Source organism: Emydura macquarii, unplaced genomic scaffold (genome assembly GCF_026122565.2).
Source record: "Emydura macquarii macquarii isolate MOO-44397 ecotype Brisbane River unplaced genomic scaffold, CSIRO-AGI_Emac_v2 contig_18, whole genome shotgun sequence".
NCBI classification, from domain to species: Eukaryota; Metazoa; Chordata; order Testudines; family Chelidae; genus Emydura; species Emydura macquarii.
In genome coordinates this window covers 1,377,886-1,398,741 of record NW_027130155.1, presented here as the reverse complement: position 1 = coordinate 1,398,741, position 20,856 = coordinate 1,377,886, and the positions used below count along the sequence as shown (strand labels likewise).

The 20,856-nt window shown below is 39.6% G+C and overlaps 1 protein-coding gene and 1 long non-coding RNA gene across 2 annotated transcripts in view; one reads left to right on the top strand and one right to left on the bottom strand.

Moving 5' to 3' along the window:
- Positions 1–7,344, bottom strand: part of RARRES1 (retinoic acid receptor responder 1) — a 28,844-nt gene extending 21,500 nt beyond the window's left edge. The window contains exons 1-2 of the mRNA XM_067545928.1: positions 7,305–7,344; positions 6,522–6,805 (exon numbers count right to left, since the gene is read on the bottom strand). Of these exons, the coding sequence (XP_067402029.1) occupies positions 6,522–6,805; positions 7,305–7,317 (297 nt within the window). The 5' untranslated portion in view covers positions 7,318–7,344. The remainder of the gene's footprint in view (positions 1–6,521; positions 6,806–7,304) is intronic.
- Positions 6,730–20,404, top strand: LOC137151688 (uncharacterized). Its single transcript, XR_010919342.1, has 4 exons — positions 6,730–6,808; positions 12,595–12,672; positions 17,956–18,017; positions 20,015–20,404. It is a non-coding gene; the product is annotated as an uncharacterized lncRNA (long non-coding RNA).
- Positions 20,405–20,856: the final 452 nt, after the last annotated feature.

The window sequence follows — 20,856 nt, the reverse complement described above, 5'->3', positions numbered from 1 at the left end:
AACTCTGAAACTATCTGCAAGGTTCAGTTTCTGGCCTGACAATGACATGCTTGTGTGCTGTCTCCTCACTAGGAAAGGAATGCATTTAGGTCTCATTTTACCTGAGCAGGAGAAATTTTTTAGGGGGAAGGGAGGGAGAGGGCATCTAGCAGTTACCATTTTTGAGACATCTGTCTCCAGTCCTATGTCTGATGATCACATCTTGCTAATATCACTGCTGATTTCCTAATAAGGTTGGTTTATAAATACAACATTCATGCGTTATAATTATAAAAACTATTCTACTTTTTGTTAAGTTCTGCAATGAACTGTTCAATAGAAAACTACCCTTCCACAAGCAATCATTTTTTTCTCTTTTTTATCCACATCAGATAACAAATTATTTTCATTATTTCTAGTGAGGGGATAAAGAAGCACGGGAAAGGAGAGGAAGGGAGAATGGCAGGGTGGATTCATTTAAATCAAAGCGATTTAAATCATTGATTTTAATCATGTTTTGAATTTGTACTTTATTATTTCCTAAATGGGTTGATTCTCATTGCTTGATAACCATTAAAACATATTGATCTGTAATATATCACCTTTAGACTAAATTTGGTGCTTCTTTTTGTTAACCAGGAGGATACACTATATCTCTACACATTTTTAAGCAATTATATAGCGTAACATACATTTATTCAGATTCTTTTTACATTTTTTATTGTTAGAAAATCGTGAATGATGATATCTTACTTACTAGATGATTAATTTTTTATTTGTGGTTTGTGTCAAACTCTTTGGATGGAAATTCAAATTCCATTAAAAATACACAAAAATGGTATTTTAAAAATTTTTTATTGAATAAAATACCTGAAATGTGGTAGATACATAAGCTTTTTGATAAACTTCTTTTATTATCAAAACATGTTTTGCATTTAAAACTAACTACTTTATTAATCAAGTGAAGTATTATCTGTAGTTAGTGAATTGAACTAATTGTCCACAAATGTTATGTGCTCTGAGTCCCAGTTAGAAAACAGGTTAGGATTTTTTTAAATTAATAATGGCCATTGAAATGTCTACTGTTAAGATATTGACAGTTTTTATATTATCAGATATATAAACTGTTAATGTTTTTAAAACAGTAAATTGTTTATCAAATGATGTTTACTGTTATTCACCTTATTTTTAAAAAATAACAAAATACTCACTGAAACTGGCAGATATCTGATGTCAAAGGGACATTGTGGGTTGTAAGGGCGGAATTTTGAACCTGAAGTGATGCAGGCTGTGGCCAGTTCTAGGAAGGAAAGGATGACCCACTGAGGGGAATGAACCATATCTGTTTTTCAAAGCACTGGTTTCTCTCAACATAGCAGCCACAGATCAAACTTTGTCAATTTCAAAACTTTGCTTTTGACAATGTCCCAGGGCTGGAACCTTTAACCAGTCTGCATGCTATCTTAGGTCTGTCTGTTTTATGAAATATGAGAGATACCACTTAGCCAACTCTTCTTCTTCTCTACCAACATCCCTATGCAAGGAAAGGAAATGTGCCAGCTGTTTTGAACAATATTTAATTTTCAGAAAAAAATCTGAATATCCTACAGGTGAACACAGCAAGCAGCACTACTCAGGATACTGACAGTTTATTGTTAAACCATTTGGTCTGGGCACATGGAGTAGTCTGTGAACAATTCAGGCTGAAAATACTTTGTATAGAAAATAGCATTTGGGACTTTTGTGCAGGAGAGAAAACTGTTGAAAAGGAGCTCAGGTTCATCCTCTCCTTACAAGAAGGGCGCACTGCTTCCAACAGCACTTGTAGCTCTTCGAGGCACCAGAAGGGTAAAGCAACAAACCACGGTTTTTGATCATGTTTGGAAAGCAGAATGGGCACTTGAATTTTGATTTCTATTTCTTCCTAAGAACATGCACATTTCAAATTTATCACCAGTGCCCAGTGGGAGAATTAAGTTGTTACAAAAGCAGCGTATTGGTATAACTGCTCCAGGTATCATGGCCAGTTATGTTTTTTTTAATTTTTGCTGCAGTGAAGGAGGGAGAATGGAACAATCATATCAAAATGTTCTTCAGCAGATTGTAAATGGTATGTTTGTGGGAGTGAATGATGGGGATGGGGGGTTGAGTGGGGTTAAAGGATGCCTAAAAGGAATAATTTAAAATATAATATAATAATTTATAATAAGACACTGCATTTAAATTATTGTGTAATAATTCAGATGAGTATTGTGACTAAAGTTATCCTTCAGCCTTGAGCTAAACAATGCACTGAAGCATGAATTACTACACAGTAGTTCATACCTTGTCGTATCTTTATTGCTAAATTATTCTTCTGGTCTGTTAAATATGGTTTCACACAAATCAGCCTTTCATTCGTTTTGTAATGACTATCAATTGTGGGTATGAAGGCCTGAGTCTTAAGTTAAGTATTGTAATGATTGAAAAGTCACCTTAATTCTAAGATGTTTTCACTGCTTAAAATTTCTCCCTCCTCTCCAAAATTGAACATTTTGAACTGAAATTTCTTGTGCTCATTCTCAGATTCAAAATGAATGTTTGGGGACAGGGGAGTTTAAATAACATCTGTGCAGCTGTGGGGTTTTTTTTTTGTTTGTTTGTTTGTTTTTTGTTACCCAACCATTTTTCATAAGTTCAGAACATCTGTGAATATCTCAAATAGGGTTTGGTGTTAAAATCGCCTGTACAGAATCAGCAATGCATTAAGTCTCAGGAAAAAGACTAGATAAAAATAAAGATGTTCCTGTGAGTGAAATTCTGATGAGTCAAGTAGGTTGGTTGGGCCACTAAGGTTTTCCACAGAGTCAAGAGACAAAGCAATGCTCCCCCCCACTTCTGGTGGCAGAGACTTCACTTCTGCAACTCCTGCCATCTCAAAGTGTTCCATATCTCCCTGGCTCATCAACTCTGTGCATCTTTTCAAACCTCAGCTGAAAATATTCCTCTTCTCTCCTTTTTCTTGCATAATTTCTCTCCCAGAGCCAGATTTTGCCACCCTTACTTCACATTGAGTAGGCTCTTACACCAGATGTTGTTCCATTGAAATCCATGGGGCTACGCAGGTTTTACTCAAGACGAATAAGGGTACCAGAATCTCGTCCTTATTATTTAACTTCCCAGTTGTACTGTTGACAATAATTCTATAAAGAATATTTGGATACAATGTCTCTAAAAACTCTAAATAAAATAAGGGTTAAGTGCTAACTTTTAGATTTAAATGGAGACTGTTAAAATATTATTACTATCTTTAAAATTAGTTGCTCACAGTTTAGAAGAATCCTCTGGAAGTTGGAAACTGAAATGTTTCCTTATTAAACAACTTTTCCTCCATCATGCACCAACTACATGGCTCGATTCTGGGATGGTTTCATGTGAATTATAAAAAGATGGAGGCACTTACGTTAGTGTGGCCCAGTGGGGCATTGGACTACAATTTAGGAGACCCAGATTCTATTCTTTGGCCTGTCTTTGAGTCACCTTGTGGCCTTGAGTAAGTCAATTAACTCCTCTGTGCCCTAATTTCCCCATATGTAAAGTAGGAAAAATAATGCTTCCCTACCTTTATAAATCATTTTGTAATCTATGGATGAAAAAGGACTACATATTATTATTTATTGGTTTAAAACATCTATTTTATACTCCAGTATACAGAGAGATTTAAATGGATGTTACAAATAGAAGAGGGGAAGAAAATGTAACAGATCAGTCAAGTTTAGCACCTATCATCATCCCCTTTTCAAATTGAAACATTGTAAGATTAGATATTGTGTAGAACCCAAGTATGTGATAATTGTAAGAATAAGATATGAGACTGCCTGCACAAAAATATGCACGTTTGCATGCATGCACCAAAAGCACTTTGTTGAGACTTGCTTTTGAATGATAACCTGAAAGTTAGATTGACTTGGATGTAAAAATAATAGGCCAAATTGAGATTTGGGGAAAAGGGGATCATATGTGCTTTTCACTGATGGTTTTATTCATTATTGTTATAGTCTTTCTAAATCTTATCCCTATCTCTATCTAGTTTATTATATTTGGTGCTCATCACGGTAGCATTTGACAACAATTAGAATATTTGTGGGATTTTTTAAATAGATTATGGGTTAAATGTGAAAAAATTACATTTGTTTTTAAAATGAAAAAATGAAAAGCAGACAGTTTAGTACATGATCTGAACTGTGAATTTAGTGAATCATTTATAATTTATCTTTCTGTTTCCTGCTCCCCCATTATTATTATTTCTCCTTTCTCTGATTCCTATTTATTTTTCTCTAATCTATCTTCCATTGAGAGAACACATGAGTTTTATTCCTTATTCAATCTGATTTTGTATTTTTGGCCTTATTTTTGTAACTATCTTCTTTGAATTCTCTTCTCACTTCATTTCTCTCCTCTATCTTCTAGTGTCATCCAAACCTATTGTTGCCCACAGCAGTCAGAAAACATACAGGCATACAAATACATCACAGGGAGCAGTTAATGGAACAAGGACCCTAAATAATTGTAGGCTAAGTATCTGACAGTTGAACACAAGAAACGCTTTTATTAATTTAAGCCCACAGTGAGTCTTACGTATCAGTTCCTCTTCCCACTAGACTTGCCAGTTTTGTACCTGAGGGCTCATCACGAGGCTCAGAACATAGGGCAAGTCTCAGGACATTTACCAAGTGAAAGTGGGTACTGATACTGCGTTTCATCTCTTTTCACCCCCTACATTTCAATAGTAATTTATTTGTTTAACATTTTGGCCCTGCCTTTAATCCTTTAGGATTAAAACAGAGTGGGTAAGTTATTTTAAAATAAGTAGATTTACAAAAGATAGATGATATTTAGTTCTGAAGGCTGAAAGGCAGAACTGAATGATGGGAAAGGAGATGCAACACTAGCAGAAGAAAAATGAGGAAATTAAATAAAATAAGATTTGGAATGGCAACTAAGAAACAGCATCAAGAGGTAGAAATGTAAGGCACATAGGACAGTTAGTGTTTTGAGCTTTATGATATCTTCAGGATTGTCCCACCCTATTTACAAAGTCTTTAAAGATGCCAAGAAATGGCCAATTTAATTTCAGATTGTCTAAAATCTACCACATCCTCACCCTTGACTTGAGATTTCTTTCAAGGCCCAAACATATTATGTTGAAGAGACACTTTGCTTGCCTTCTGCTAGCTTTAAGCGTAGGAATTTTATTGGGTGCAAAATGTCATTTTCTGTATGTTCCAGTAGAGGCTGACACCAAGGTAACATCTATTTAACATACAAGGAGAAATAACAGTTAAGACTGGAAATATTGATCTAGACTTCTCAGTTAGCCCATTACGTTGCTAGAACGTAAAATTGTGCTCAACGGCTGTGTCCATTTCTATCAGACACCACTGATTTCGGTATGATTAATGACCATAGGGCAAAAGGTGTTCTCCTTTGCTGCATGTTTTATTCTCTTACAAGGCACTGAAATTGTTAATTTAATCCAAAATGTCATCTAAACTCTACATGTTTAAGGAAGTAGATGGTTTTTCTCTCTTGCAGTCATAGCATAAGATACTTGTGTAAGATACTCTCTTGCAGGCATAGCATAAGATACACTGTATACCCTTTCTCCAGTGAAGTTATTCATTTAGCAGACTTGGTATGTCTATGTTTTCAAGCTGGAGATTAAGGCAACAAAAGAGGCCATTGTACTTTTCAGCAGAAAATTCTTTCGAAAACTGAAAGTTTGGAAGCACTTTAGGGGGTTTTTTTGGTTAAAAATTAGGTGTCAGCATAAAAATTACTATTAGGTCTGCCAAATCTGAAGAGAATTAAATTGTGGAGTCACAATTGCTCTGACAAAAAGGCTATTTCATTGGTGACCAGGGCATTGTAAGAGCTGTTTAAATGTTAATGAAGTGCGTAGTACAGATTGCCTGCCTTTGTGTTTCTCTGCTGGTATGGTCACAGTGAGTTGATGAACAGCTTAACCCTGTAGGTACTGGCTATTCACCAGTGCTCTAGTCCTAGACACAGTCTGGAGCTGGCACCAAACTGCTATTCTGGCAGTTCACACAGGACCCCATGGGCCACCAGTGTAATTTGTAAAGTATTAGAAGATTGGCTGCTTGGGAACACAAGTGGGCCCATGGGAGGGGGGTATATTGGTCCCTCTGGTAACCCTCCTTGCACCTTTCCTTTGGAAGTGGGTTCTCCAGCCCTCCTGTCTCTCTCTGCTTGTCCCGGCTTCTGCACCCTGACACACAAGGACCAAATCTAAGTCTCTTTCTCCATCATCTCCCTATAAAAAGGGCTGAGGCGTCAGGATCCAAAACTTGTGCATTGTGCAAGCGGGCTCACTCTATTACCCGTTGCTCGGCGCCTTACCCCGGGCACCAGCACAACAGATGCACTGACCTTTGCTCTCAGCACCACGCCGGCCGTCAGGGCACTGGGGGCGTTGCCCTCTGCCCTGCGCGGTACCCGGCTACTCTCCGGCTCGGGGCGCTGCCCCGGCTGCCCCTTACCTTGAGCGTGGCTTTCCGGACCTGTCCTAGCAACCGCAGCGCGCTGGGCGACCCCAGGCGGTAGTTGAGATAGTGCAGGGCCACGCGGGCCGCCTGCCCGGCCAGGCGGCTGGAGACTTGCAGCTCCCGGCCGGCACCGGCCCGGGGCGGCGAGGGGCCCTCACCCCAGGCCACCGGCAGCAGGAGCAGGAGCAGGAGGGGGCCGAGCCGGGCTGCGCTTCGTCCCTGCATGCTGCAGCGATGCCGGGCGCTCGAGGTGCTGCGCGTCGGGAGGCGGCTCCGCACTGGTACAAATAGGGAGGGGAGCGGAGGGGAGGGGAGGGCCGGCTCCCCACCCCCCCTCCGGGCTGTCAGTGCCGGGAAGCGCTCGAGCAGCACCAAGGAGGCTCCGTCCCGTCTCCGGGGGCGATGCCCTCCCCTCCCCGCCTCCTCCTGCTCTCTCCCTCCCTTTCCTCGCCTCCTGGCCGAGCTCCTTCCCGTGACTCCTCCCGTCTGCTCCCCGCTCCGTACCCCAGCCCGGAACCCCTCTCCCTCCGCCCTTCACCTCATCCCCTTCCTCCGCTTCTTGCCGCTTTTCTGGTCCCCCCCGCCCGCTTTTCTCTTCTCCCCCTTTCCTGCTCTCCTCGCCCTTCCCCTCGCAAAGAGCTGGCAGAGCGCCTAGCAGGGTTGCCAAGGCTCCATAACGTTACGGACAGTCTGCTAAGAAGTGTACAGTTGTAAGGCTGTCAGTAAATCCATCCCTCAATCAAAATGTCCCTAAAACCGGGTAGAAATAAAACATACTGCGTTTTGACATGGATCGCCCGCGTTCAGAATCACTGCTTGTATCATAAAACTACACTGATCACGACTTTATCAGGTTCCTGTTTTCTATTATTGCACACACCCAAAGAACCGGTTGATCAACTAACTTCCTCTAAAACAATTGTGTATTATTATTGTATTGTTTTCTTTATGGTATTTTTAGTGGTCAGTAAAAAGTTCACCGTTTCAGTAAAAAAAAAAAAAAATCAACCTCAGATCTTCATGTCAGTAAAAACTAAAATGCAAGGTTGGCAACCCTGGCGTCCAGCCTGCTGGGCATGGGCAGGGAGGCCAATCTCAGCTTGCCCAGTTTGCACTCCCTAAGGCTTTCCCCCGGGCTGGCGATGTGAGACAACAGCACCTGCGTCATGGCAGCCAGCCCTGATGCTCTCTAGAGTTCTCACAGCCTTTCCTCTTCGGTTCTTACTCTCCGGCTAGTCTCTGCCTCCTTTACATAGTTTCACTTGTCTCATATCTTTTGATGAGCAATGGGCACTTTGTTAGGTTAGAGAGACAAGGCAACTGAGGAAATAGCTTTTATTGGACCAGCTTCTCCAGAAAAGCTATTACTCATCCACCTTGTCTCTCTTATATCCTGGGCTACAACTGCACTGCATACAACTTTGTTAGGTTAACTTGTTCATTCCTTCCCGCTGAAGTGACTTACACACAATGTATGAGATACCCAGGAGTCTGACTGAATGTAAATCTAGACCTACCAAAGTTCGTGATGAGTATGAGTGAGAAATCTGCTCAGTCCTACATTTAACCAGAGGAGGAATTCCAACAAGGAAGCAAATCCATGGCATTAGGCCCTGAGTCTGTGAGCAGTCTTGTTCCCAAGGAAATAGGTGTTACCACAGCCCATTAGTCAAATGGCATAGGAAATATGGAACACTAAAAGCCACATAGGGTGTTATGGCAACACATAGCTGTGCAGCACCAGATAAAATCAGACAATAATGAACCACAGTGTATTAGCAGAAGAATTGGACAAGCATGGACTACAGTTTATAAGTAAGGAATTCAAAAGTCTTGTGTAACAATGGGGGGAAAAAGACACAAGTTTATTACCCCCAAATCCACAACCATATGGATGCTTTTTTATCTGATTTTCAGAGGGGCAGCACACCTACCAGTGTTCAGGCAGAGTTCTGAGCATTCAGCTCCACTGAAAATCAGGTCAATATTGTCAAACAGATTACTAAAGAAAGCAAGGGTTTGTTGGAAAGTGTCCCTCTCTCAAAGTCACTATCACTATTTGTATTGCAGTATTGCATAGGAGCCTCAGTCATGGATGAAGGCCTCATTGTGCCAGGCACTGTACAAACAATATAACAGAAAGATGGGCCCTGCTCTGAAGAGTTTATAATCTGAGTATAAAAATAGGAGACAACAGATGGCTATAACAAACCAGTGGGGAGAGCACCAAGTAACAGCAAGACAATACTAGTCAGAATGAGATGTGGCAGTCACATAACACCTGATGCCTAATCCTTGTAGAGTTTTTTGCAGGCATCCCAGCAAAGGAAAGCCTTTAGGAGGGATCTGAAGGAGAATGATGAGGTGACTTTGCAGATGTTTATGGGGAGCTCCTGTGCCTAAGAGGTGGCTTGGAAGAAATACTGTGGAATATAGAAATCCTTCTATAAGAGAATGTGATTCAAAAAATGCAAGTGCTGTTGGAGAGGTGATTGATTGCCTTGCTCAAAACTAATGTTAATGTCAAAGATCACAGTAGATATCAATAATGACAATATAGCAAATAGACCAAAAAACCCCAGATGGGCATTACGATAAATCTGAATCTTCCAAAGCTAAAAAGAGGTAGCTCTGATCCTGTGGAAAGTCATTTAGATGGCCTTTGGCAAGTATGTCCAAATCATATACAACCGAAGCACACAAACATGAAAAACTCATATGCAACAAGATGACCTTTCAGCATTTTATTTTTACTGTGCAAAGGGAAATCTATATGGATTTTGAAAAGGCATTTGATAAAATCCAGCAAGACAAGATGATACATATTCTTGATAAAAGCTTTCAAGATCTACAATTAATAAAAACTTTGTATCGGTGACAGAAAGCAGCAATCCAAAGGAACTATGAACTATCTGAGCATTGCAGCATCAAGAAAGGCGTACAACAAGGTTGCATCCTGTCTCCGCAACCATTCAACATAGATGCAGAAGGTAAAAATGAGGGAAAGTTTAGTTGATACTAACCAAGGCATAAGGTCAAAGGCATATACACTGACAACATAAGATACTCCAATGACTTAGTTTGCATCACTTTGATTAGGGAAGAATTTCGGAACATGCTTATTGCTGTGGCTAATGCCATCAAGAAATATGCAGTGCTGATTAGTAAAACGAAAAAGTAAATAATGCACAAAATAGGCACTATATATTTCTTGATAGTCAAGTGGTGAAACAAGTGAATAGCTTCCCCTATTTAGAGAGGCTAATAACATCAGAGGGAAGATGTAACAAAGAAATCAAGAGAAGGATACAACCTGCAAAAAAAGAATTCAACAACTTCCAAAGATTTGTGTTGTAAAAAATTAAAATTACATATCTGCACTAGATTGCTGCCGTGCTGCATACAGCCCCTCTGTATTGGTCTGAGAGCTGGACACTTAAAAAGGGCAATGAGTGATGATCCAGAGCCTTCAAGTTTAGTGTTACAGAAGAACGTTAAAATTAGCTGGATAACCAGAATTATGAATGATGAGGTGATGAATTTTTAAAAAAGAACAATTACTTTACATGCTAGGTAAGAGAATAACGTCTTTCTTTGGGAACGTTGCTCACCAGTCACAGAGTGATTTGATTCCAGCACGCATTCTGTTAGGTGACATTGAAGGCAAATCAGGAAGAGGAAGGAAGACAGCCAGCTACATTGGAAATATTGCCAGATGTACTGGTATCCAAAGGTCTGGAAGTTTTACAATTCTGTTGTGATTGCAAAAGATGAAAGGTTGTGATCAGTAACCTCCATATTGGAGATGTGACTTGAAGAAGATGAAGATTTCTATTGTTATACATAATCTAAAACAGTGGTTCTCAACCAGGGGTATGCATACCCTGGGTAGCAAAGGTCTTCCAGGGGGTACTTCAATTCCTTTTGATAGTTGCCTAGTTTTAAAACAAGCTACATAAAAAGCACTAGTGCAATCAGTGCAAACTAAGATTTCATACAGCCAATGACCTTTATACTGCTCTATATACCATATCCTGAAATGTAAGTATAATATTTATATTCCAATTGATTTATTTTATAATTATATGGTTAAAAATGAGAAAATAAGCAATTTTTCAATAATAGTATGCTGTGACACTTTTATGTCTGATTTTATAAGCAAGTAGTTTTTAAGTGAGGTGAAACTTGAGGTACGCAAGACAAATCAGATTCCTGAAAGGAGTACAGTAGTCTGGAATGCTTGAGAACCAGTGATCTAAAGAATGATGAATGTTCATCCAAAATCTTACAGAAGGCAGAGCAGTGTAGGATTTCTGTGTGAGTGTGGTTACTTCTCCAGTAAGACAGGGATGGTGAGAAGGCTTTCATTCCCTTCCCGCAGTATCTAATGGGAAGCAGTGAGCCGGCCCACTTCTCTCAAGTTGGTCTTCAGGAGGCAAGCAAATATGCCTGCTGCCCTCACCAGTCCCAAAAGCATCTCTTGTGCAGAGACTGTATGTGGTACCAATACTTGTTTTTGGTTCATAGAAGAGTCTGTGATACCTGTAGTGTTAAAGCGATACTAATTTATGACCAAGCACCATTACCTCTTACCTGATCAATATTACTGTAGGCAGCCATGAGTCCATCTTTATGCATCTGCATAAGAACTGAGGGTATGAGTCCATGCAGAAACATCAAAAGAATAACACAGTCACCTATGATTAAAGGCACATAGCATCTTTAATTCAGCTCTGAGCTAGCATCATTTCCAAAAGTGAATATTCTTGAAATGCATAAGACGCATTTCCAAAAATTTGAAGCTGACAGAATTTTATAAGATGTTGGAGATAGTCATTATAACAAAGTCCCTCCTCCACAGTGTTCAGGCAGTTTTCTCGATTCACACTATTATGACGCTTCCTGTGTTACATAACCAACTTCCCTGTCCTAACACTTGACATGTCTGTGTTTGGGATAAGTAGCGCCATTTTAACTCCTGCAACACTGAGTAACTAGGAGTATGTATCCTTACACTCTCTTATGCGGTCAGGCTCTCTTCATTTCTGCTGGAGCAGCAGCAGACATGGATAACTCTCCTTCCCTTTTTCCTACCCTTCCAGAGGTTTTGGTTTGTTTCCTCTTGACTTTTTCCCTCCGACAGCATCCTTTCTTCTTGGGTCTTCTCTGTTTCTTTCTGACCATACCCTTTCTTCTGCTGCTTTCACTTCTGATTCCGTGTTGAGCCTCCTTCAGACTCTCTTCCTCCAGTTCTGTTCCAACCTCATCCTTCCTAATCCCATTTCCTGCATCTCTTCCTAAACCTCTCTTTCTCACCGCTGCTTTCCCCCAAAAGTACCTCTCCTGCAAACTGCAATGCATTTCTCATTTTGTTACAAACGCAAAAATTGGGACATCTTTCAAGAAAATTTCACTTTTTTTCCCCAGACAAAACTGGCATGTTCCTGGGTGAACTTTTTTATAAGCAAAATGGCTTTTACAATCCAAACATGCAAAAATGTGCACTGTTGCATGTTTTTTGGTGCAAAAATAGTCATTTTATCAAAATCATGCTCAAGTGAGATATGTGTGTGTGTGTGTGTGTGTGCATGCGTGTGCGTGTAAAATGACACTCTTGAAAATGGCAACATTTTCCATGTGGAATTCAGAGAGCTGAAACTCACAAACATTGCATTGGTCCATCCCTTTCTCGCTGCCGCCTTACCTTCTGATCCCCACTGTGTCCCCTGTTCCAACTACTGCCCTTCCTCTGAAAAGCATGGTCTAGGCCAGACCCAATGAGCTGTTCTGCTGTCTTCTCACTTTGCCTCCCCTCTTTGACGTGTCCAGCATCTCCACCTTCACTCATTCTGGCATCCTCTCAAAGGTCCCATCTATCCTTGGTGATCCCTCACCCTGGCCAGAGCTTGTACATTTATCAGGAAAAGTTAATTCGTTAATAATAATCATTAACTCCACCGCAAGACTTCAGTAAATTCATCACCCAGTGGTAAAAGGTTAATTATACAGCTTGTATATATTTCCAGTTATCATTCGTGTGTTAACTATTTTTTTTAATTATGTGCAGAATCCCTGTAAAAGGGTAATGAGGAATGGGAACTAGCCTTGCCTACCTGAGAGCAATGCAGTTATCCCAACTGAGCAGGTAATATACATTCAAGCCTTTTCCGACAGACTAGGGGACACTCAGTGCAAGTGAGTGAACTGTAGCTTATGAAAATGTCTAAGTGAAGACAATCCACCATTTTATTTCTATTACTTTGGGTAAAGCAAAGCTTCGTTCTAGCAGATTACAGCCGTTATTACAGCAGTTATTATAGCATTATAGATTACAGCAGTTTTCTGCCTTTAGGCTTCAAAGTTACAGTGTTCTATTAAGAATACCTTTGAAATTTGTGCATGTTTCTTTATTAACCCATGAAGTAGACTAAGTCCCTTGCATCTGTTACAAGGATCAAAAATCTCAACTAAACTTGGAGTTATCTAAATAAACTGGATGGAAAGTTTGCACTTATGGGGTGCCAGTAGTGACTGAATAGTTGACTAAAGTCCCTCTGTTTCACAATCTAATCACTTATTTAAATTTGTGTCCAAATTGGCAGAAAAATTTTTCAGGGAACAATGGAGTCTTCCAAGTATATTTTTATTCTAAAATGCTCCTTTTTAATTTTTTTGATGTTTGTATGACATTCCCTTTGATTTCCTGTAGTTAAACAGCCACAGTCCCACAAACTCCAACCCTCTCTCTCACGTGCACACTCTGATAACAACTTGATATTTTAAAGTTTTAAAATAACCTAGTGTAAGTTATCTGAGCTATGCCAGATGTTTCCTGATGCTGCCTTCTTGCTTCACCTGCTCCACTCCACCAAGACACCCTTGGGGGCAAAATTGGCAGCAGCAGCTAGGGAGATGGGCTCTGCACAGCTATGCAGGAAAGAAGTCAAGGCCAATAAGGGCATTAGGGGTTAAGCAAGGTTTTGGACAGGAAGGGAGATTGAGCAAGGATGGTCTGGTGGGAAAAGAATTTTGTGTAGGGGCACCCTTACCCTAGAGTGGTGGGGAGTAAGGGCTTTGCAGGGGGCCTGCTGCTTAGTACACCAGAGGCACTAAATCACCAGCACTGGGAAGCCCTACAGTCACTGATGCCACTAGGTTCACCTCCACCCCAGCACCCTGTACAGCCCTAGACCACTACCCTGCTCTCTCCCTCTGATCTCTGCTCTCTTTACCATCATCATTGTCAGAGTTAAGGTTGCACACTTGCTCCCAAGTATGGCAGAGAAGGTCTGTGCATTGTGAGCAGTGGTTGGTTATGGGCGAGTATGACAAGGATAGCGAGCCTATATTGTGAAGTGGAAGAAGGAGGACTTGCAGCACTGATTGCCAAGGTTTTTAGAGATTATGAAGCTGACATCTGCACCTGAGCAACCTTGACTCTAAATTAACAAATTTAGGGAATACACCGCTTGAATGCTGTGCTCATGGGTTAGAGGAGGCCCCTTTCATACATGGAAGCAAAGGCATTTGCACCTTCCAGAAGACTGAGCCAAATACACTCACTTAAAATCCTGCTTCCAGTGAGTAGCCCTTGAGAACTGAGGGAGCATTCTGTAGCTCCTGGGTCTGAAGGTACCTATTCTCTACTCATTTGCTTCTGCCTATTTGGTGGAGATAAAAAGGAAATCTGTTTAATGTCTAATGACTGATATTAGGAATAAAGGTCAGTTGTCTAAAAAAATAAAAATTCCCTCTACATATTTATACAGAGGCTGGAATATGTGATTTTGTATCTTTTTAGGGTACATGTTTACCTCAGTTCACACAACTTTGGCCAAATATAGAGGTGACATAAATGGTGATGTAAGTTACAAGCTAATAAATGGGCATATGTGTGTGTTGTATAACAAGGTAGGGAACCTTCCAGGGCACTGAAAAAAGGATGTGTTATAAACCAAGAATGTGTTGAAAAGCAGCCACCAGGATGGTGTGAGAAAGTCTAAGATAAAGCTGGGAGCTTGGAGCTGTTTTTCTTTAGTCCTTTTATTTGCTGCTTTCCTGCTACAACCTGTACATTCCACAGATTTACCTTCTGTTTGCCATTGTACAATTTACGCCATCATTTAGGTCATCTCTGACTCTGTTGCGGTTTCTTACAATTGAAACGGAAGCAGGAAGTGTTTTGGATGTATTGAACTGTTAGTGTACAAAATAATCTGAGATTTTCTTTTTTTCTTAGAGCTGTTTCTCATACATCAAATATTTGTTTTGCAACCAGTTATTTTAAATTAGGTCATATTTGAAGAATATTGGCTATAATCTTTATAAAGTTTTAACAGCAGACCACACTGGCTCATAATTATTAACAGATGTCTTTGCAGTGTAATGTAAATGGAATGAATTTGGACAAAACTGTGTATATTTTCTTTTGCAACTTTTCTGGTTCCGTTCTGACTTTGGCATCTTACAGTAGTTTACAGAACAGATTCTTTATGGCCCCATCATGTGTTTTCAAGTAAATCATGCATGGCATTTTGTTTTATCCATCAATGACGATGGCCTGATTATTTTTCTTTCCAACAATTATTCATAGAGGGACTTTTTTAAATTTTTATAGTCTCCAAAACTTGTTGTTGGATAAATCAAGTTCTAAAGAGTTGATCTTTTAAATTATTTCAAGGCTGAACTTGCTTAGGGTAAATTCAGGTTTTTTTTTAATGTATTTACCATTAGACTGAGTTTCATATCAGGAACAAAAGTGGTTATTAAAGGTCTTTTACCATTTTAAAATATTTTTCTGGATTAGATTTTTAAAAGGCAGCCTGCACACATGCGCACATCTTGTACCACAGGGGACAGATGCCGTTCCTTGCACACACAGGTGATAGACTTCTCATTCACAAAACGTATTTGTCTAAATGGATTTTGCACATGTAAACCACCTCGATTTATTATGCAGGTGTTAGTGCTCTAAAAGTGTTTGTTTGGAGTGCTTTTATGCAGAAGGAGGCTGTATTGAAGCATAAATCAGTTTTTTAATATTTTAAGAATGTGTGTTACGGAAATGCAGCTGCTCTGTAATAATTTTTTAGCACTGTGTGCGGATCTGGTTATTGTGAAGTTTATTGTATGAATATACTGGTTTAGTTTAATATGGGGGCTGTTCAGAAAAACAAGCAGGAAAAGAAAGAATGGCTCCGGATGAGCTGCCCTCCAGCAGACATTAGAGGGCTGCTAAGGGACAATGGCAGAGCCATTAGCTCTGAGGACTCTCATTCATTATCCTGCTAAGCCTACCAGACTGGTTTTGTCCAGAAGAGCCAAAGCTCAGGAACACAGAAGAACTGCAGTAGTTTTAAAAAGGTCTCACTCTCTCAAGGGAAAGTGGAATTGTTTGTGGGAACCAGGTGGGGTGTCTGAAGAAGAGTCTGCTGGGGTGTCTGAAGAAGATAGGTTAACATCAGGAGAGGGTAAGTCTTTAGGTGACATAAATGTTGTGTAGACTTAAAATCCCTTGTTTTCCCCCTAAATGCTTTATTCCTACTGTTCAGATAAACAATGCTTTGGTTTAAGAAGGCTGTCTAGTCCCCATATACCACTGGTCATAGTCTCCCAAGGGGAAGAACTGCAGGTGTGTGAACGCAGTGAGACTTGGACCTGCTGGGTAAGTGCGGATGATGCACAGGGTGCTGCAGCCTAAGGCCTGGTCTAAGTGTGAGAGAATCGTGGTATTCCACCCCAGGACAAATAAAGGTACAAGACTTGAGAGATGCACGCAGACCACAAAGGGGTCAGAAGTACAGCTAGTCCTGCAACTGTGACAATATGTATGTTTTATAGTTTTTGTATCACAAAATATTTCATGAAATGCAGAAAGATTTATGCAATGCAGTTGATTTTTGAGATATTGCATGCTGTTTAATAGTAGTACATTAAATTTATGGTACTAGATCAATGGACCAATACAGGGTTTCTCAACCTTTTTCTTTCTGAAGTCCCCCCAACATGCTATAAAAACTCTGCAGCCCACCTGTGCCACAACAACTTTTTTCAGCCCCACTGCAGCCTGGGGCTTGGGCTTCAACAGCGGGATGTTGGCTTCATCTTTCTGCCCTGGGTCCCCCTGAAACTGGCTCACGGCCCCGCAGTTGAGAACCGCTGCTTTAGGAGACTACAAGCCTTATTTACTAATGACCCCAATAATGTACCTAGTTAGTCGTGCAGAGAAGGGGAGAAATTGTTTCCTGACCTCTATGATGGTCAGATTAGGCCCTAAAGCATGAAATTTGATTGTACACTTACAGTAGCTTCTATTGCTACAAATGTTAGTGCTCAGAAAACTACACAACTCATTATTAAATCCAACCATGAACACTTCATTTCCCTTTTACAGTTAGAGAGTGAGAGTCTGTGCCTGATCCATTTGGTTTTAATGTGAATAGGGAAGAACAGCACTAGCACAGGCTTCTGAAGCACTGTAAAATGCATTACAGTGATCTGAAAATGTGTGTAGCTGAGCATAGCACTTGGGTGCATCTCAGGAAGATGCTTTTGAGTCTGTTTGGGTTACAAGGAGGGAGAAAACCTTCCAGTTTTTTGCATTCAGACCCATTTGTTCTGCTCACAGGATGACCTATGCAAATAGCAAAATAAAGAGCAATGCAATAAGCCTCATAATAGAGGTTCCCATTTTTATTATTCATAGCTCTATCTGTTTTGAAATCCAGCTCCTTCTCCTTGAAGGGCTTTGGGAACAAGAAAACAGATACCTGTTAGAATCCAGCAGTACCAGTGACTGCACAGGAAAATCAAGGTCCACAGTTTGTTATCCCACCATTCTGGCAGAAAGAAAGTGTTTCTGGGGTATGAGACAATACACTACCTTCCTGATTTTGAAGCATAAAGCAAAAATGTTTTTGAATCTGTTCTCAAAATAACTCTGTATAATATGAGGTTAAGTGCATTTCCTGCTTCAAGAAATCTGGGAATAGTTTGCAAATACACTTCCAGTAAATGCTCTTTTGGTCTGTGTAACTAACGTGTTATGGAATGGTCCAGGTCACGCAGTGAGCTGGAACAGGATTTTTAAACTTTGTGTAAGTTCAGGAAAGCTCATAATCTTATATGGATGATACTTCTGCTTTAGCCAAGATACCATATGTGTATAAATTATATATATATACATATATATATATATAATGTAAGTTTATGTAAATTGTCAGTATTTTCTATGTCAATAAAAACTTTCTTTTGGTCTGAAGAAAAAATCCCAATTACAGCACTGTGGTTCAATGATCTCTTATAGCAGTGAATTCCACAGGTTGAATATATATTGCATAAATAATTCTTAACTTTTGATTGGCTCTAAATTTACTGCCCTTTAATTTAATTGTGCTTCCCCTTTGCTCTTGTCTTTCTTAATGAACAGGCTAAGAGAGATGGCCCAGATTGCCTGCTCTGAACCTTTTCAGCTGCTGCTGTGTGTTAATGGTGAGTGGACCAAAATTAGACACCATCATTCATATGAAGATGTACAATTGATTGAGGTTATCTCATTATAATATTTTCTGTATTTTATATCCCTTTTAAAATGTACTCCATCTTTCAGTGAAATTGAAAATGTCATGATTAGGCTTCGGAGCAGTCTTTTAACTGCTGATGCACATTGGGCAAACTTCTCCACTGAATTATCCAACAGGATTTCTGAGTCTTTTTTTCTCAGAGGATCCTGCCAGTTCAGAGGCAATCAGTATTGACAAGAAATCTAACTATATTTGCCAGTGTGCATAACCTTTAATCTGCCCTTGTGCTGTCCAATCTACTATAGTTTTAATGAATCAAAACAGTGCTGGTCCTGATCCTGCAAACATTGAAATCCACACGAAACTGTGTGAACTCAATGAAACTACTAGCATGCAGAAAGTTATTCATATACCTAAGTATTTGCAGGATCAGCACTTTAGTGGAGTCCGCTAACTTAACAAACTCAGAGTTCGTTTCATCCTCCAAAACAGTGATACCACTATAAGCCCTTTTAGTGACAGTTCTATTTATGCTATATATAATTTGGGGTCAGTTTTCCTGTTCGGGAGTTCGGAATGAAACTGTTTGTATACCCTTGGATAGCATATCTACTAATTCAAGATTACTAATTCAGTACACCCATTAATTTGGAGTTTCAAGAAATCCTTTTTCTGTGGGGATATGTTTCATATCAGTGTCACATTTACAGTTATCTGCCTTAGAAAATGGTCACAAACTTAAGAACCACCATCTTTACAACTTTCATTAGTTTCTTAATACTTATACAATATCACTTGTACACACTGATAGACGACATGGTAAAATGTGAGCATCTCTTGTTTGCTGTAGCAGAAAGGAGAGCTTTTCTGGTTCTGGTCTGAAATGCTCAGAGTGGATTCTGTCATGGTATATCCTTGGCTTGTAGGTGGAAGGTAAAAATTGTAAAAGTGACATGAGCTCATAACAGAGATCTCAAAAACATAAGGCACCAATAACAAAATGTCTAAGTTTATAATGCAAAGACAAACCAGCTAGAGGAATGTCTGAAGAGTGTACTTCCTTAAGAAGTACCACTTGGGATCACCTCTAATTCATGATTACCTTATGAAAAACATTGAGGACAGTACAATTCCACATCTCATTTTAGGTGCTTAAGCCGTTTTCAGAAAGAAGGGTTGCATGCAGCAATTTCATGAAACAAATGATAGCTCCTAAAATGATACTGTGCCACTGGGGAAAATGAAAATATTAAATTATCTGCAACTGATAACATATGAAATTCCATATGTTATACAAAGGAAGAGCAATTTTTGTTAACAATTGTTCTTCCTAGCATTAAAAGCAGCTTAGAACATCTCACTAACCAGTTCTTGGGATCATTTTGTTCTTGGTCATGTAAAACTGTGTAGTTGGAAAATAAGGACCTTTAGCTTTTTTCCTGGTAGTTTGGATACATTTCAGGGAAATCTCAATTTGTAAACCAGCTTACTCAAACAAATCTCTTGAATGCCTGAAAAAGACATAAATCACCACTGAGCCAAATACACCAAAATTAAATATGAAACACCCAGCTAGTTCTGAGGAAATGAGAAAACAATCCACTGATTTGCAATGAGGAATTAATAATTGAAAAGTCCATTCTCATGAAATTAGCATTGCTGAGCTTTACAAGAATGGAACGGTCCTCTGCTGTTCTTCCAAGCTCTGGGCTCTGCCTTTGTTCGTTGCACAAGAAAATTAGACTCTTTTGCTCAGACAGCCTTAATATGAGATCAAATTGGCTGCTGAGATCACAGCATTTTAACCCTGATATTTTTTACATTTAAGTGTCTGTAATGCTCACAAACAGCGCCAGAATGGCAGCTCTGAAGTTCTGTTTGATTGTAGAACATGTATAATAACCTGTGCCACTTCCCCACCCACCATTATTCCTCAGCCTTGATTGAGAGAGACTTTTATTTCAGCCCACCTCACAGCTCCTCTGATTTGGCCAAATTATACAATCGGACGAGGTCAACATGTGCAGTTCTTAAATGCAGAAGTGCTGATGATGAGTGAAAACTGTACCCAGCAGCATATGACTGGAAACAAACAGGAAGAAATATCCCACACCCAGAAGTGTGCTGGGTGTTTGTGTTGGTTCAGGCATTAACTGTGAAAGAATTATTCCTAATAAGAACCAAAAACATTAGATTTTCAACAGAGGGAGTCACAAAAAGTGAAATAACTATCTGTAGCCTATGTCTAACTTGTATTTCCCAGCTGCAAATCTGAACACTTTTTGCCATGTGCAATAATTAATATAATGTTATATATGTGCTGTCTGAAACATGATACAAGCAAAACTAGTGTTTGCATTCTTTTAACATTTGCTCTTTATATTAAAAAGTCTCATAGAAATGGATCAGATAAAAATGGGAATTGTTTAATGTTTTATAGACACTGTGCTTTACTTCTTGTCTGGAGCCCATGCCTACTGTATATCAAACATGTAAATTAGGCATAAATTCCAATTTGTTCATATGTTTCTAATTTTTCAGATTTTTGTGTGTGTCTGTGTACTGATCTCTCATTTTACATGCCAGAGTGTTGCTAGGTCTGGGCGGTATACTGTCAGGAAGGATAATGTTAAATCAATGTACATTTTTTTCTCTGGCAATGATCAGCATGTTGCTATGGATCAGTATTTGTTTGTGCCAAACTTCAGCAAAAATCACACAACTCCTATTATTGTTGCATAAATGCAAGCATCACCGTAAATCTTGCTGACAGTTGCTTCCACATTTTCTTTGGCAGGCTTTGGCCC